At 35.9% G+C, this 17,354-nt stretch overlaps 3 protein-coding genes across 4 annotated transcripts; all 3 read left to right on the plus strand.

The window, feature by feature from the left end:
• The first annotated feature begins 717 nt into the window (after nt 1-717).
• On the plus strand, nt 718-3,199 carry LOC140798988 (GDSL esterase/lipase At1g09390-like). Its single transcript, XM_073153083.1, has 5 exons — nt 718-970; nt 2,029-2,214; nt 2,310-2,470; nt 2,603-2,873; nt 2,967-3,199. The coding sequence occupies exons 1-5, from the start codon at nt 718-720 to the stop codon at nt 3,197-3,199; spliced, it is 1,104 nt and encodes a 367-aa protein (XP_073009184.1).
• A 1,549-nt stretch (nt 3,200-4,748) lies between these two features.
• LOC140798989 (GDSL esterase/lipase LIP-4-like) lies at nt 4,749-6,710 on the plus strand. Its single transcript, XM_073153084.1, has 5 exons — nt 4,749-4,995; nt 5,420-5,605; nt 5,702-5,862; nt 6,074-6,344; nt 6,478-6,710. Exons 1-5 carry the CDS (start codon nt 4,749-4,751, stop codon nt 6,708-6,710), a joined length of 1,098 nt encoding a protein of 365 aa, XP_073009185.1.
• Nucleotides 6,711-12,432: 5,722 nt separating this feature from the next.
• On the plus strand, nt 12,433-16,978 carry LOC140798850 (probable boron transporter 2). 2 transcript variants are annotated; one of them, XM_073152935.1, is made up of 12 exons: nt 12,433-13,098; nt 13,265-13,347; nt 13,512-13,704; nt 13,787-13,925; nt 14,309-14,474; nt 14,702-14,868; nt 14,971-15,144; nt 15,247-15,342; nt 15,436-15,573; nt 15,660-15,979; nt 16,069-16,336; nt 16,420-16,978. In XM_073152935.1, exons 1-12 carry the CDS (start codon nt 12,995-12,997, stop codon nt 16,717-16,719), a joined length of 2,148 nt encoding a protein of 715 aa, XP_073009036.1. In that variant the 5' UTR covers nt 12,433-12,994; the 3' UTR covers nt 16,720-16,978. The 2 variants fall into 2 exon arrangements, with proteins under 2 accessions (XP_073009036.1, XP_073009034.1); XM_073152933.1 differs by having other exon boundaries at nt 12,434-13,098; nt 16,417-16,978.
• Nucleotides 16,979-17,354: the final 376 nt, after the last annotated feature.

A 17,354-nucleotide genomic window follows, 5' to 3' on the forward strand; every position in this document is an offset into this window, starting at 1 on the left:
ATTTATTATTTAATTTAATTTAAATCAATAACTAATGAGATATATATATATATATATATTATAAAAAATAATCAAAATTAATTAAATTTTCATCGAGTTAATTATAAAAAGACATAAACTTATTCTGATATATATGTGTTGATCGCGGTTACAGATATATATGTCTTTTACTTAATAAATTATTAAGATAATATAATATAATTATTAAAAATAATAATATGCAAGGTAATATATTTAAAAAATAATAAAAATCTATTGAATCAATAATATTTTTAAATTTTTTTGCATTCGTATTATACTCTTAGTAATTTTATCCGTTAAGTTTTATCAATTATTTTACGGTACAAAAGAAGCGCTCAACTTATATATATATATATATATATACACACAACTACTTAATGTTAAAACTTAGATGGATTGCCAGATTGGTAACTTTTAATGAAATAAAGTTATCACGTCGAACTACTACGTGCACTATAAGTGACCTACTATTAAATTCAAAACTAAATATTTAGGTACGTTCTTTTGTGATGGCACCTAAATTTGTCAATCAAAAGCTCTCCATTTCACTCTCTTAGCAAAACGCAACGGCAAGCACTAGAAAGAACAAGTGAGAAACGTCCATTAATCAATCCCCTTGCCCTTCTTTTCCCATATAAAAATCAAACACCACATCAAGCCAAACTAAGAAGAAGAAGAAGAAGAAGAAACTAAGAGATGGATAGAGGTAATGGAGGAGTTGGAGTTGGGCTTTGGTTTCTTCTTCTGGGTATAATGGTGGTAATGGTGGAGTACTCTTTAGCATGTGGGAGATGTAGTCCAATATTATTCAATTTTGGCGACTCCAATTCCGACACCGGCGGCTACTCCGCCGGTTTTGGCGTAAATATTCCGTTGCCGGACGGCCGCGTCTTCTTTCACCGGTCCACCGGGCGGCCCTGCGACGGCCGCCTCATCATCGATTTCCTCTGTTTGTACTTCTCTTTTAACACTTCGTTTGTTTTTTTCTTCTCATCTCGAGATATTTGCATATAAGACTTGGGAAAGGGTGAATTATTGATGAGAAAGGGAGTAAAGAAAATCTTGGAATTTCTTGTTAAATCAATTTTAGTAAGTAATTATAATTTATCAGTATTTAATAAAAAATTAGAAGTATTTAATAAAAATAAATAATTATTATAATTAACGATTATTTGTATACATGATCATTGGGCGGGCCAAGCCGGGTTCGGGCCGGGCTAGAATAGTCTAGCTCATTATCACTAGTCAACCCGTGAGAGATCGGGCCAGGCCAGCCCGACCCACCAATCACTAGGCCCAACCCACCTTTTAGCTAATTTTTAGTTTACTTTTTTAAAAATATTTTTGTTCCTCCATTTAAAAAAATATATATATTAAAAAAAATTAAACGTGTGCTTAAAAAATATGTAAAACGGTACAGTACTAAAATTTCCGTTGATTTTTACTGTAGCAGAACAGCGAACTACTATAGCAGAATGGACGGGCCTAATTGCGGGCTAAATAGGTGGGCTAAACGAGCGGGCTTTCAGCCTGGGCCGGGCGGGCAAAGGGCTAGCTCATGCGTCCCATGGGTAGTTCGAGCTCGAGCTCGGGCTCGAGCCGGACCCAAACTGGATCCAAGCCGATCTTAGCCCAGTCCAAACCGAGTCAGATCAGGTCGAGTCGGGCACGGGCAGGACCTTTGATCAGGTCTAATTATACGGCACGAAAAATAGGAAATGCTATTCCCTGTCAATTTTAGGCAAACAACAAATTCACTTCTGGATCAATTTTTTTCATCTAAACACCATAAAGTAATAGACTTTTTAAAAGTTATTATTTTCTTTCTCATACTTTTTATCAACCAAACACAAAAGGTAGGATGAGATTTAAGAAAATGAGCTTGGTTTTAGCTCGACTCAAGTTCGCGCAATTTAAATCATCTAAATATTCCTTCTTCTTTTTTCTTGTTATCAATTGAGTGTTCTTGAAGTGTCTGGCCTTGCTTATATTGTCATCATTCATCAGGTGAGAGTTTGAATACCAGTTATTTGAGCCCATATCTGGAGTCACTGCATTCAGATTTCAGCAACGGGGCAAATTTCGCCATTTCCGGTTCGACGACGCTACCAAGAGATCGTCCCTTTGCATTGTACATGCAATTGCAGCAGTTCCTTCATTTCAAATCTCGATCTCTAGATCTCATCAAGCAAGGTGAGCAGCATAGCTCCTACTTAATGTTTTGCAATCTTGACATGTAGAGCTCCTCATGCCAACAATTCTAATTGATCAATGCTAGTGTGTTACAGGTTCCAAAGGACTGCTCAATGAGGAAGACTTCAAGAATTCACTCTACACCATTGACATGGGGCAGAATGATCTAGCTGGTCTCTTTTCTTCAAACTTGACTTATGATCAAATAGTTGTAATAATGCCCCAATTCATTGCTGAAATAAGGAATGCTGTTCAGGTACATCTACCATTTTTCAGCAATTTTTTTTTTGTTTAATATAGCTCACATAATTTATCACCTCATTCATTAATTCATTAATCTATCACCTCTTCTTCTTCTTTTTTTCCTTCTCTATGAATTCAAATGTAGACTTTGTATGACAATGGTGGAAGAAACTTTTGGATACACAACACTGGCCCTTTGGGTTGCTTGCCTCAAAAACTCGCCTTGCCAAGGCTAAATGATAGCGATCTCGATGCAAATGGATGTCTCAGAACCTACAACAATGCTGCCAAGAAATTTAATGCTAAATTGAGCAGTCTCTGCAATGAACTGAGTTCAGAACTGAAGAATGCCACAATTGTTTACACCGATATCTTCGCGATTAAGTATGGCATTATAGCTAACTACAACAAATATGGCAAGTATAAGTTGATATATATACATGTATATATAATTACAGAGAAATCTGAACTTTGTTTTCTGATATGCTTCTCTGAAACATTTGATCCAGGCTTTGTGAAGCCATTAATGGCGTGCTGCGGCCACGGTGGACCTCCTTACAACTTCAATCCGAACATAACTTGCTTAGCTCCAGGCTACCAAGTGTGCAGTGATGGATCCAAGTACGTAAGCTGGGATGGTGTTCATTACACGGAGGCTGCCAATTCCTTAGTGGCTTCCAAGATACTTACTGCTGAGTACTCCAAGCCCAAGATTAAATTTGATTTCTTCTGCAAAGCCTGACTCGTTTTCAGTCATAAATAATTGAGACTATAAGATTGGTTGTTTTTTTTTTTCCTTCTTTGTTGAGAGAATTGCACTTGGGTAGATAATTCATTCAGATCCAAATATTAGGGGCTGGTTAGCAAAGATTAGAAAGGGAAGTGAGATCTATTAATGTTTTACAATTTAAGTCCTAGCACTTGGGTAAATACTAGCTTAACAGAAAAAAAAATATAGGTATTTTTTTTAATCATTCAAGAGTCCGAAGGTTAGATATGAACTGAACGAAGAGCCAACTCTTTTTGGATACAAAGACACTAAAGCATCATTAAACTTTTAGCCAATATACTAAGCTGTCTAGTTTAGACTTCAAACTGTGTGCATTGTCGAAATAAACGCTGTTAAGACATTACTTCAAACTATCGTGTTATCGAGCTACTCTTTCAAGCCAACTGCACCGCCAAGCTATCAACCGAGCTATGTCATTGAGCAAATTGTGCCACTAAATAATTTTCTCGATAATAATTATTTAGTTCCTTGATCATGGAGAATGTACCTACCAACTCTACTAGACATAGGTATTGAAAGAGACAGAAGGACCAAAAGTCTAACAAAGTATATTAATTTTTCACATGTATTTCATGATGTCTACGTTACTATTGCATCAAATTATATGGATATTTAACATTCGATCTAGTTACTTCTAAAATTAAAATATCTAAATATTTTGAGGTATTAAAAGTAAAATAGAGATATCAAATGATAAATATCTATATGGTAGAGTGAATGATAATAAAAACAAACGTAGGGTGTGTTGATAATTATTTTTTAAAATATTTTACATCATTATTTTTATAAATTTTCAAATTATATCCATGTATGAATACTATTAGTTAATATTCATTACTATTTTGCAAAGAATAACCGTTATCCAGTCAAAAGATAAATAATTTGACAGCCAATGGCGGGCTGCCGAGTACCGAATGCAGGAAATACCTGCAGTTAGCTTTACAGCTCCAAGTGAATCAATTTTCTCGTCCACACTTGCAGCATTTCAGTTTCCATTTAGTTTTCTTTCCAAACTAGGGTTTATAGTTTGAAGTTTATTTCAGTTAGTTTCAATTTTTGACTCCTAGAAAAAATAAACTATTGTCGGCGAAAATAGAATAGTTTCAGTCTATTATTATGGTCCAAATAAATATCAAAATTAGAATTAAGTTTCACATTTAGTTTTTTTTTTTAACAGTTACTGTTTCCTCCCCAGTTGAAACTTCAAACTATTTGCACACCAAAATATATACCCAAGTAATTAAGGTTAAAACCTATTTAGACGAATTGATAACTTCTAATGAAATGGAGTTTGAGGTACGTTCTTTTGTGTTCGTACCTACTTTAATCAATCAAAAGCTCTCCGTTTCCCTCTCTTCGCAAGAAGCAACGGCAAGCAGTAGAAAGAATACGAGTGAGAAACGTCCATTAATCAATCCCCCTGCCCTTCTTTTTCCCATATAAGAATCAAACACCACATCAAGCCAAACTAAGAAGAAGAAGAAGAAGAAGAAACTAAGAGATGGATAGAGGTAATGGAGGAGTTGGAGTTGGGCTTTGGTTTCTTCTTATGGTGGTAATGGTGGAGTACTCTTTAGCGTGCGGGAGATGTAGTAGTCCAATACTATTCAATTTTGGCGACTCCAATTCCGACACCGGCGGCTACACCGCCGGTTTTGGCGTAAATTTTCCGTTGCCCGACGGCCGCGTCTTCTTCCACCGGTCCACCGGGCGGCCCTGCGACGGCCGCCTCATCATCGATTTCCTCTGTTACGTACTTCTCTTTTAAAACTTCTTAGACATATTTGCATATATGCGGGGTGACTTTTTGGCCAAAGGAAGGGGTCTTTTGCAATAAGTCATAGATGTTAGTGGTGATGTGCAAAAAGGCCCAACTTCTTCTCTCTTTTTTTTTCTTTTGTTTTGGCTGAGACTTGGGAAGGGAAACGCCAGTGAGTTTTCATCCAAACATTATACAACGATAGATTTTTAACAAGTTATCATTTTCTTTTTCTATGTTTTAGCTCGATTCTTATTCACGCATCGAGTCTGAGTAGAGTTAAACCCGAGTCAGAGCTCAAGTTTTTTTCATGTCTAGTGAATAAACAAGCCTAATGCAGTAGTTGGTGAATGTTATCAAATGCGTATTCTTAAAGTGTGTGTGGCCTTGCTTATATTGCCATCGTTCATCAGGTGAGAGTTTGAATACCAGTTATTTGAGCCCATATCTGGAGTCACTGCAGTCAGATTTCCGCAACGGAGCGAATTTCGCCATTTCCGGTTCGACGTCGCTACCGAGAGATCGTCCCTTTGCATTGTACATGCAGTTGCAGCAGTTCCTTCATTTCAAATCTCGATCTCTAGATCTTATCAAGCAAGGTGAGCAGCATAGCTCCTACTTAATTTTTTGCAGTCTTGACATGTAGAGCTCCTCATGCAAGCAATTCGAATTGATCAATGCTAGTGTGTTTACAGGCTCAAAAGGACTGCTCAGTGAGGAAGATTTCAAGAATGCACTCTACACCATTGACATGGGGCAGACTGATCTAGCTGCTGCATTCTTTTTCCACTTTACGTTTGATCAAGTGCTTGTAAGAATACCCTTCGTCATTGCTGAGATAAGGAATGTTGTTCAGGTATGTCTACCATTTTTCAGCAATTTTTGCAAATAATAATCGCTTCTTCATTGCAGTGTGGTCATCAAGTATCTTACTCTTTGTTTTTATTCGTTCTCTTAGTGTTATAATCTGACTTTATCTATCATGATGGATTTGCGATCCTTTTTGAGAAATTTATTTGTGTTAGCTTCCATGTAACTTTTTTTCTGTTCTATTAATTCAAATGTAGACTTTGTATGACAATGGTGGAAGAAACTTTTGGATACACAACACTGGCCCTTTGGGTTGCTTACCTCAAAATCTCGCGTTGCCAAGGTTAAATGATAGCGATCTCGATGCAAATGGATGTCTCATAACCTACAATAATGCTGCCAAGAAATTCAACGCTGAATTGAGCAATCTCTGCAATGAGTTGAATTCAGAACTGAAGAATGCAACAGTTGTTTACACTGATATTTACGCGATTAAGTACGATCTTATAGCAAACCACAACAAATACGGTAAGTATAAGCTTTTTTGTCGAATAATCTTATGCTTTAAGATCACATATATATACAGATAAATCAAGATATGTTAATCTTTTGTTTTCTGAAATGCTTCTCTGAATGTGACACTCTGAAACTTTCGATCTAGGCTTTGTAAATCCATTGATGGCGTGTTGCGGCTCCGGTGGACCTCCTTACAACTACAATCCAAACATAACTTGTCTATCTCCAGGCTACCAAGTCTGCAATGATGGATCCAAATACATAAGCTGGGATGGTGTTCATTACTCAGAGGCTGCTAATTCCGTAGTGGCTTCCCAGATACTTACTTCTAACTACTCCAAGCCAAAGATTAAATTCGATTCTTTCTTCAAAGCCTGACATTATTTGTGTCAGTGAACCCTGAGAAAGAGATTATAGATATACTTGCTTCAAATGTTTCTCTCTTTCACTCTTCTCTCAGATAATAAGTTTTCAGTCATACTATGGAAATTCTATAAATAATTGAGACTATAAGATTGGTTGTCGTATCCATTGTTATGGTTGCCAATAATTATAGGATCTTCCTTACCTTCTTCCCTTATGACAAGATCGTTTTGTTGCTAATCCTAAAGATAATACGTTTAGCATGAATTTGTCTTGCGATAAGAAGTATAATATGGAGAGACTAATGTTTTCTCATTCTTCACCACCATATATCACTGTTCCATGTGGATCATTTGCGCAAATCAGATTGTTCGTAGCGTCTATATAAGAGAATCCTTATTGTAGGTTCAGCTGATTGCTTGATCACTTTATCCTCCAAATCCAAATGTTGTTTTGTGATCAATCCCAAGCAATCCCAAGGTAAATAAATAAATTTGAAAATCTCTGAAATGGATTAATGGAGTAAAGTTAGATGGAATCTTTATAGATTTAGGTTGATATTGTTGAGTGAAAAAATTCACCAAAATTTTTATGTATCAACTAAACTGAAGTGTGCCGGCAGTTTTGTTCTTGTGGTTAGAGAAAGTTAGTTTCAGTGAATTTAACATCTAACTCTTCTGGAGATGGATGCCTCAAAATTGTCCTGCCATTTCAAAACTCTGAAGCATTAAAAAAATTGCTAAATTATAATTTAAGAAAAAAAAATCTTGAATTGTTCATCCTCCTTCTGTAAGATTCAGCGAATTAACGCCTCCATGCTTGACTTTTCCATCCTCAATTTTCCTTTGTTTAATCTCCCATTAAAACCAAATTTTATTCATGCCAAATTAGGGTTTATCTCATTCAAATGTATCTTTGTATAATAATTTGGTCTAAAGTAACCAACAACTGGGGCCTTCATCTTTGTTCCATCTGTCAGCCAAAAATAAATAAGACACAATTGGCCCATTTGGTCTCAATAATGCAATCGTACTATGGGACTTATGAAATTATGGAATAGTCAAGTTCACAGGGTTTGATGTCTATTGTTGGAATAGTCAAGTTTCTCTTACTCTTTGAGTTCATCACCATGTTCAGTACTGTTGGAGTTTACAGAGTTGACATCCATTCCTATCTCCAATTATTTCATTCAACTCTATACAGGAGCAAGAGAAGAGGAACAAGTCAAAGATCACATCATTGAGTTCTACACCAATCACTAAAACTCTCTCACTAAAATGGTGATTGATTTCTAACAAATGTTTTGATAGACTATGACTCACCACTTCCTACCTAATACATGATGGCACATAATATCAACGTCATCAAAGCAAGAAGCTTGGTGAAAATATCCATGGAGTATTAAAGCCTGCTCATCCTATGAGTATTGAACACATCCATATTTTGGTCGATTTTAGTTAAATATAATAAGTTAGAGATAGGAACAAGAAAAAAGACTTGCACTTTGTTTCTGCTTTCTTTCTTGTCAGAAAAAACATCATTCAGTTTGCTATGGTTCTAGAACAAACACCTACCTGAAAGAAAGGATTTTGCTCAGAATCTCATAAAGCATTCAATGAGTAGCAAATATCCTACCTTTGTGTTCTTCTTTTTAGTCTTAGTCATGAACAATATATTAAACTCGAAACCAACAGCATAGCCTTATCGTGGATCGCAGAACAAACTGTTGACTTTTTAGGAGCTTAATAGTTAATACAATGTGCTGTTGATACACTTTGCTTTATGGATATCTCTTTCTCCAAAGGGTTGTTTACATAAGATAAGAAGAAAGCTGGCAGCAAATTGCCTGAGTTAGTAGGTTCCCACTTCACTAGCCACCATGATGCTTGTGGAATTTAATCACTATAATGCTTATCTCTCTCTCTCTCTCTCTCTTTCCTTTTTTAGTTCTCAGATATATCATCTGAGTATATCAAATTGCATAATATTTTTGTCCTACAAATCACCTAAAAGGAACTTCAGGGCATACAAAATCTTAGATAAGAAATTTACACTATGGACTCTCTCTAACAATGTCAAATGTCAAAATCTGAACAAGATCACATCATCGATCAGCGAACCCTTTTGCACCAATAGCTACCTGCACATATGCAGAAGTTGTATTGGTTGGTGATACACTGAAAACTCGCGAAAGGACATTTAAAGTCTTTGTGCAACATCTTAAATATGTTATCTTCTTATGATAGGGGGTGGTGGGTGTCTTAGGTGAAGTGAGCTCATGGATGCTGTGTGCAGTTGAGATAGGAGTACAAATTTCCTTATCAAATTGCGGGGGCCAATGGTTTGGAATAGTGCTGATGGCATACTTTTGTTTTTATGTGCTAAGATGCAAGCTTTCTTTGACTGATTGGAACTCAAAGGTGCATATGAATACCTTTAGGATAATAATACATTGTACATAATTGAGCTGTCATTCATGCCTTGCTTTATGTTTAATCATATACTTTGTAGCATACATTGCATCATGAGATTTACATATGAAGCTGATCAAGCATAACATCAAAGAGAAAAGTATGCAATCAAAATAATTCAGTTAAATATAGTGTAGTAGTGTCCCTATTGGTAAACCAGAAAGCAGAAAGAGTTGTTTATTGTCTGTAGAACTAAGAGTTGGTAGCAAGATAGGATTCAAAATATTTTAGAGGAATGCACATCTCAGGTGGTTGCTTTCCATCTTGCTGCAATTCTTTTCAGTTGTCATTTATCAAAAGTATGGTAGTTTTGGACAAAAATTCAAAGGTAACAGGTCTCAGATTGCTGAACTACTTATCGATTATTTTCGCAGTCGGAACTGCAGAGGATGCGAAAAAAACGATCCTAAATATTTCCATCAACTGTTCTTGCAAACTGCATACTAAGTCAATTTTCTTGCCAAGTTTAGTAAGCAAAATGAATGGATGTTCCAAAGCAATGTAGAGAACTTAATTGAGTTGCAAGCAAACCAAAATGTTGAAAATTGATGAGATTGATATGGAAAGGAGGCAGCTCATGAGAGCATAAGCTCTAGTGATACTGACAAGATCCTAAAGTAAAATTCAACTGGCTATAGAAGTAGAATGCCCACATGAGTGACTAAGAGTTAAAATATATTATGAAAGTAATGCAAGGTATATTCTGAATTTGGAAACTGATGTGATAAGTGATCATTTCTGTAAGCCACTACAAATTGTGATGTCTAACTGAAAGAAATGATCATTTATATGATGGGGCTAGCATGATGTTTGTCCTAACATTACACCATTTATTTTAAACTGATGCCATGAGATTCCTTAAATTTAGGGTTTTTTTTTTTTTTTACATAATTGGTATACTAACATATTTTAAAATATTATAATTGTCTCTGCACTATCTAAACTATTATAATTTACACTTGTCGTTATGGTTAGCTTTTACCAAAATATTTATATAATATTCCTAACTTATGGTTGTTAAAACTAATAAATATAGGTAAATGACTAAAACATCATTCTTTCTTAAAATTTAGAGTGTAAGATCTACATCACTGATTTTTTTCCTGCGGTAAAAAAAATTCTTTTCTTATACTATGATAATCAGCCATTTTAAGCAATATATATAATGACAAAATGGTCTTTTATTATTTCATGTTCATTTAAAACTTTTAACTATGATTAGCTAGATTTAACGGAGAATGCCATTTTTGAGAGAGATCAAATCTTTTGATATATTAAAAGTTGTTTTTATGATAATTATATAAAAAATTCTTAAGAAGACAACAGAAAACTTAAGTTTTTTTCGCTTTTTTTCGCGATACCACTAACTATACTTTTAGTCAAATTAGGGAGAGGTTTCTTTGTATATATATTTTATTTTTAACAGACTTCTTGCTTAGGTAATAAATAATGCTCTATTAAGATATCAATGCCACACACACAAAAGAAAAGAAAAAAAAAGAGAGAGAAAGATATCAGTGAGACCAAAATCTTCTAGTTTCATTCCCCTTGGGAGTTCATGGCCCAAGGCAAAGCCAATATAAAATTTTTTGAGATGCAGAACAAGTGGTGATGGAATTGCTGCTATATATCCTATGAGCTTGCTGGCATCATCTAAGAGGAGAGAGAGGCTCAAATTGTGATATTCAATTAAGAAGGCCATAACAGCTGCTATCTTTTGTGTATCAAATTTATTATATTTTCCTGCATTGTTAGTGACACAACTTTAGTGCAGATGATGGGGACTACATTAACAAAGGAGATAAGTACCTTCTCAAAAGAATATAGAAATAAGCAACACAAAAATGTCAATTGATCTGTAAGTGGGATCTGTGTTGATGTCCATAGGATGTTTGGTACTTCATAAATATATTGTATCTTACTACTGTATGATTACTAACAAATGAGTGAGAACTTAAGAATAATTTTGGAGTTTTCCTCCTGATCCATTTTGCAAATCACCACCTCCTTCATTGGCTTGAACTGAATTCACATTAATTTTTTTTTTCCACTTACAATTGACTCTTTTTTGAAAATAAATAATAAAGTTCTATAAAGAGTATTCTTTTTTTTTTTGGAACTCTCATCAGGATGTTAGACTAAAAAAAATAAAAAATTTCGATACTTAACAAGTACATTGTACGGTTGTACCACATTACAAGCTCTAAACACTCCTTGGAGATCTAAATTGGGATTCAACCCGAACACATCAGTGAATGTACATTAGTGCGTCAATCACATATATCCGATAATTTAGATCATATCTGCTGAAATCCTATGATTCTCCGGTGTTCCTTCTCGGCATGGTCAATCACATACAATCACTTGCATCTAACGACGCATCTAAATAAGCTCTCTCAGAGTTAGTTATCAATAAATATGTAATACACATATCTATTTATTGTATTTTCTAACTTAATTTTTGATCCAAAATAAATTGTCTATAAGCCACCATTGTCGTTATGATTGGGTTTTACCAACTTACGACGAAAGTTATTAGGGTTAATATTGAGTAGATTTTTTTATCAAGGCATTATATATGTACCGCATAGACTTACTATGACATTTTTTTTTAAATATATATAAATTGACCAAGTTGTCTAGCCAATATATTGGCTACCCCATTTGTCTACAAGCTCATGATCAATCAAACAAAAATAAAAACTGCCAATTTGAACCTATTGAAGTGGCCAAACTAAAACTCAAACAATGGAGCTATACAGACAAATAAATACATTTCAGAATCTGGTAGGCTGTTTCTTCCAGCCAGGTTGGTATGGACTGGCAACTGGCCAAGCCTTTGTGAAGGAGCATCAGATGCAACCTTTTCAGTCTAGTCCATATTTTAGGGCAAGCTTTTAACCCCCCCTTTTTTCTCTCTCTTTATCTCTCTGATACATATTAACACATAACATTGAGACACACCATATCCAGTTGGGATCCACATATCTTTTTTCATTTGCCCAGAGTATATGCTCTCCCTTTTTCTTTTGTTAAACCTAGTATGTGCTCTTAGCTACTCCACAACCATTTCTAAATATTTCTTTTGTAGTTACTCTCCTCAGTATTGCACTATATTATCAGGTATTTAGTTGTTTGAATCTTTTAGGCCCTGATAGTGATGTTATAACATAGTCCCAATTGACCACATTGCTCTGCATCATTTGCACATTTTCCTTCTGTAACCTTTCCCAGCCTTATATATTTAGAGAACCCCCCTACTCTCTAGAATTCTGAGAGCTTTCATCTGCCCCAGTTTAATGGTAGAAAACCTAATGCCAGCAGAAGCTTTGGTTGATCTTGGCTTGAATAAACCAATGCTCTTGGGGTTTGTAGGTTTTAGTTAGTATCGTTGTTTGGGTACTGGAGTTTGGCTTGTTTTCTTGAGAGTATAGATTGGTAATCTGGAGGTCTGAAATATGTAATTGTGTACTTCATTTTTCTCTGGTTTGGAGTTTCTGGTTGCTTCTTCGTCAGAAGCAATCATTGTTCATCTTGTTAGTGAACTCATTAGCCCTTTTTCTGTTACCTGGTATGTTTTTTCCTCAGTTTCTGAAACAAATTTATCAGCTTCTTCATGGATCTAACTTAGGTGACAGACCCTGAATCTCTTTCTCAATTTTTTGGAGATTTCTTTTAATGTAGCTGATTTAGAAGCCAAACCATGTAGTCATAGATTCATATTTTTCTTAATATAATTGACTCATATCTGCCTCATTTAGTAGAATCAATATATTGTACAATTCTAGAGAGAGAGGGAGGGAGAGAGAGGAAACATTTGAAAATATCATGGAGGAAACATTTGTACCTTTTCGTGGCATCAAGAATGATCTTCGAGGAAGACTGATGTGCTACAAACAAGACTGGGCTGGTGGCCTCAGCGCAGGCATCAGGTAATGGTTATGGTGATACCTTTTTTCATCTATTTGAATTTTGGAGTTGTAGACGACATATCTTTTTGCAGAATTATCTCAAAATAGCTTTATCCTATAAGTAAAAAAAAAAAAAAAAAAAAACATGCTCATTCATCCTTGACAGTTTTCTGTGTCCACTGTCCAGGATTTTGGCTCCAACGACATATATATTTTTCGCATCAGCAATTCCAGTGATATCATTCGGAGAGCAGTTGGAGAGAGATACTGGTACAAGATTATAGATTTTTGAACAGCCTTTTTCTTTTGCTGCTGCTTATATTAAATTTGAACGATAATTTGGTGCCTTAAGATGCTCTGATCTGCTATGAATGAATTATTTGGTGCTGAGATTTCCACACACACTTTTATGAAATAAAAAATGGTATTGGCAGATGGAGTCCTAACAGCAGTGCAAACATTGGCATCAACTGCTCTTTGTGGCATCATCCATTCGATTATAGGAGGTCAGCCTTTGCTGATTCTTGGAGTTGCAGAGCCCACAGTGCTTATGTACACCTTCATGTTTAACTTTGCCAAAAATAGAACCGATTTGGGTCCAAGGATGTTTCTAGCTTGGACTGGTTGGTAAGTTGTATTTATCTCTCAAGGATAAAATACATCTATTGAACTTGTGCTCATGATTTACATCTTTCTTCATATGTTTTAGGGTATGCGTGTGGACTTCCTTCTTGCTATTCTTAATGGCCATACTAGGTGCATGCTCTATTATTAATAGATTTACCCGCATAGCTGGTGAGTTGTTCGGCTTGCTGATTGCTATGCTCTTCATGCAGCAAGCTATTAAGGTAAGCATCACAACAGGCTTGCCTTTTGAATTTGTATTAGTGATTTGTCCACGGAGTATATTAAAGCTGTACAATTATATGAAGTGGAATATTACATCAGGTATGCTCATATTTTGTTACTTATAAATTGGAGTTAAACTAAAGAACTTTACATATGAACATCAATATTATTTTCTGTGGACAAATGTATACCAAAAAAAAAAAAAAAAGGTAGTAGAAAGGCAAGAAAGAATATTGAAATCACACACGTAATATTGATATCTTTAATTGATCAAGAATGAAGAAGAGCTAGTTCCCTGAACTCTAACTGCTGGTAGTGGCCAAATTTAACTGTAAAGCACCTCATACACCACTCTCTATAATTGCTTGGATCTATTTTCCAGGGGCTTGTTGATGAGTTCCATATACCCGAAAGAGAAAATCCAAGAGCACTGGAATTTGTTCCATCTTGGAGGTTTGCGAATGGGATGTTTGCTCTAGTCCTCTCGTTTGGTCTTTTGCTGACTGCACTAAAAAGTAGGAAGGCACGATCATGGCGCTATGGAACTGGTATGCATGATAGTCAGCTAGACATATTTCATATAACAATTGAAACTTCTCGTGGTGATTTACGTGTAGTAAATGTTACTGCAACATAAGCTGTAAAACTCAATTACCTTCGTCTTGGTAGATCACTTAAAAGTATTTTCTCTTGATTAGTTCTGCAAAGTCTTATCTAAGTGGTTTTCCGTTTCTTTTTCTTAAGTATCTAAGTCAAATATTTTCACTACTTGCAGGTACTTTGCGAGGGTTCATTGCGGACTATGGAGTGCCACTTATGGTCCTTGTCTGGACAGGAGTTTCTTATATACCTTCTGGTGACATTCCAAAAGGGATCCCTAGGCGCCTTTTTAGCCCAAATCCATGGTCACCTGGAGCCTACAAGAATTGGGCAGTTGTCAAGGCATGATTTCTTTGCTTGGTTAAATGGATCATATAATCTTCCATAAATAATCAACTTTTGGTTGGTCACATTTGCTTATGATTTTGTTTTATCCTTTGACAGGACATGCCACATGTGCCTTTTATCTACATATTTGGAGCTTTTATACCAGCCACAATGATAGCAGTTTTGTACTATTTTGATCACAGTGTAGCATCTCAACTTGCTCAGCAGCAGGAGTTCAATTTGAGAAAACCACCATCATTTCATTATGATCTGCTTCTTCTAGGATTTCTGGTGTGTTCTTTCTCCATCCCTAAACTGCCTACTTGTTGCATTTCTGTCAGTGCAAAGATAGCTGCTGGCCATTGATTCATTGATTTAGTTGTTCTATGACAGACTCTGTTATGTGGCCTTATTGGAATTCCCCCGTCCAATGGGGTCATTCCACAATCTCCAATGCACACAAAGAGTCTAGCTACTCTCAAGCAACAGGTAAGGTAACCAAGTTTGCATCAACTTTGAGCAAGAAAAATTCTGCTTCTCATGCCATTTCATTGCAAATTTTGGCCCAATATGACCCTCCAGCTTCTCCGCAATCGACTAGTGGCCACTGCACGCCAGAGTATGCAGAAAAATTCAAGCTTAAGCCAGTTGTACGGTAATATGCAAGATGCATATCAGCAGATGCAGACTCCATTGATCTACCAAGAACAGTCTGCTCGAGTATGAGAAAGTTTTCTTGGTGCTCATCTGTGTTTATTTATGGTCTTTCTTTCCTTATTATTAAATAAGTTGAGTTGTACATACAGAAACTGAAGGAACTGAAGGACTCCACAATCCAAATGGCTTCAAGCATGGGACATTTTGATGCTCCGGTAGACGAGTCAGTATTTGATATAGAAAAGGAGATAGACGATCTATTGCCTGTTGAGGTAAAAGAACAGCGGTTAAGCAACTTGCTTCAGGCTATGATGGTAGGAGGGTGCGTTGCAGCCATGCCTATCCTTAAAAAGATACCAACCTCTGTTCTTTGGGGTTACTTTGCCTTCATGGCCATTGAAAGCTTACCAGGAAACCAGTTCTGGGACAGGATTCTCCTGCTCTTCACTGCTCCCAGTAGAAGATTCAAGTATCTTTCACCTTAACCTTACTCTCTAGTTGTTTTACTCTCTGTGTCAGTGTTGGATGCTGGAGCACTAACTGGTTTTTATCTTACAGAGTGCTTGAAGAGTACCATGCAACTTTCGTGGAGACTGTGCCTTTTAAGATGATTGCTACTTTTACGCTTTTCCAGACAGCTTATTTGCTTGTGTGCTTCGGAATAACATGGATTCCGATAGCTGGGGTCCTTTTCCCACTTATGATTATGCTTCTAATTCCTGTAAGACAGTACATTCTTCCCAAACTCTTCAAAGGGGCACATCTTACAGACTTAGATGCTGCAGAATATGAAGAATCACCAGCTATACCATTCAATCTTGCAATGGTTAGCTCAATATTTGATACCAGTTTAATCAAACCATAGTGAATCTTTATACACTGATTATCGTGTCATTTTGCTTCTAGCAGGAGGTCGACATTGGCACGAGGCGGGCAGCAAGCGGAGAGATCCTAGATGACATAGTCACCAGAAGCCGTGGTGAGATTAAACATATGCATAGCCCGAAAGTTACTAGCTCAAATGCAACACCAGTTACAGATTTTCAGGGTCTTCATAGCCCACGATTATCTGAGAGGGCACATAGCCCACGAGTAAACGAACTAAGGCAGGAGCATAGTCCTCAGATGGGTGGAAGAGGACCAATTAGTCCAAGAACAGGAGAAATCAGACCATCCAAGTTGGGGGAAGGTGCAACTTCAAAGCAGTAAGAAAGCTTTGCCCCAGATCAGTTGTTTACTGTGTTGCTAGCATGGTTATATACTTATATGTTTGTCTTTGGTGGATATGTTGTGCTTCTATTTTCCACCAGTTACGCTTATTTAGCCTGCCAGTGTATAAAATATCTACTGTTTACTTTTCCTTCTCTCCTCAATTTGGAGGAGTCTTGTGTAATCTGAGATCTGAATAGCAGATAACTTACAACATCCAAAATGCCATAGTACTTTCTTTGTTGGGTTTTTTGTTGCATATATACTATTCAAAAGTCTCTTGTTTACTTGTATGTACTTCTAAAATTGATATCAGCATGTACATCTCTCGAAACACATGATTTTTGTACGTGTATCTTTTAAAACTTTTATCTTTTGAATTAATACTCTTCAAAGTTAACTAACTATTAAAGTTTAAATAATTTTAATATAAAAAGACAAATATTCTTATTCTAGTTTTTATAGATTTCTCTTAAGACAAATACTCTTAGTTTTTGTCAATTTTTCTGTATAGGAGAAAACTGCATATAAGTAGACCTAAGAAGTATAGCGATAATATCCGAATATTTTTTCGTTTGTTAGATTATGAGTTTTAATTTAATCATTTTAATTTAATTATAGGCTAGACAAAAGGG

This window comes from Typha latifolia, chromosome 12, assembly GCF_019914945.1.
Source record: "Typha latifolia isolate L0001 chromosome 12, TyphaL0001v2, whole genome shotgun sequence".
NCBI lineage: Eukaryota > Viridiplantae > Streptophyta > Magnoliopsida > Poales > Typhaceae > Typha > Typha latifolia.

Bases quoted from the DNA above. Each gene is read 5' to 3' on its own strand.
- LOC140798988 (XM_073153083.1), top strand. From the start codon at position 718: ATGGATAGAGGTAATGGAGGAGTTGGAGTTGGGCTTTGGTTTCTTCTT. The intron at 2,215-2,309 runs GTGAGCAGCATA...AGTGTGTTACAG, and splicing joins TCTAGATCTCATCAAGCAAG to GTTCCAAAGGACTGCTCAAT. The intron at 2,874-2,966 runs GCAAGTATAAGT...CATTTGATCCAG, and splicing joins AGCTAACTACAACAAATATG to GCTTTGTGAAGCCATTAATG.
- LOC140798989 (XM_073153084.1), top strand. From the start codon at position 4,749: ATGGATAGAGGTAATGGAGGAGTTGGAGTTGGGCTTTGGTTTCTTCTT. The intron at 4,996-5,419 runs GTTACGTACTTC...ATCGTTCATCAG, and splicing joins CCTCATCATCGATTTCCTCT to GTGAGAGTTTGAATACCAGT. The intron at 5,606-5,701 runs GTGAGCAGCATA...GTGTGTTTACAG, and splicing joins TCTAGATCTTATCAAGCAAG to GCTCAAAAGGACTGCTCAGT.
- LOC140798850 (XM_073152933.1), top strand. From the start codon at position 12,995: ATGGAGGAAACATTTGTACCTTTTCGTGGCATCAAGAATGATCTTCGA. The intron at 14,869-14,970 runs GCATGATTTCTT...ATCCTTTGACAG, and splicing joins AGAATTGGGCAGTTGTCAAG to GACATGCCACATGTGCCTTT. The intron at 15,343-15,435 runs GTAAGGTAACCA...ATGACCCTCCAG, and splicing joins TAGCTACTCTCAAGCAACAG to CTTCTCCGCAATCGACTAGT.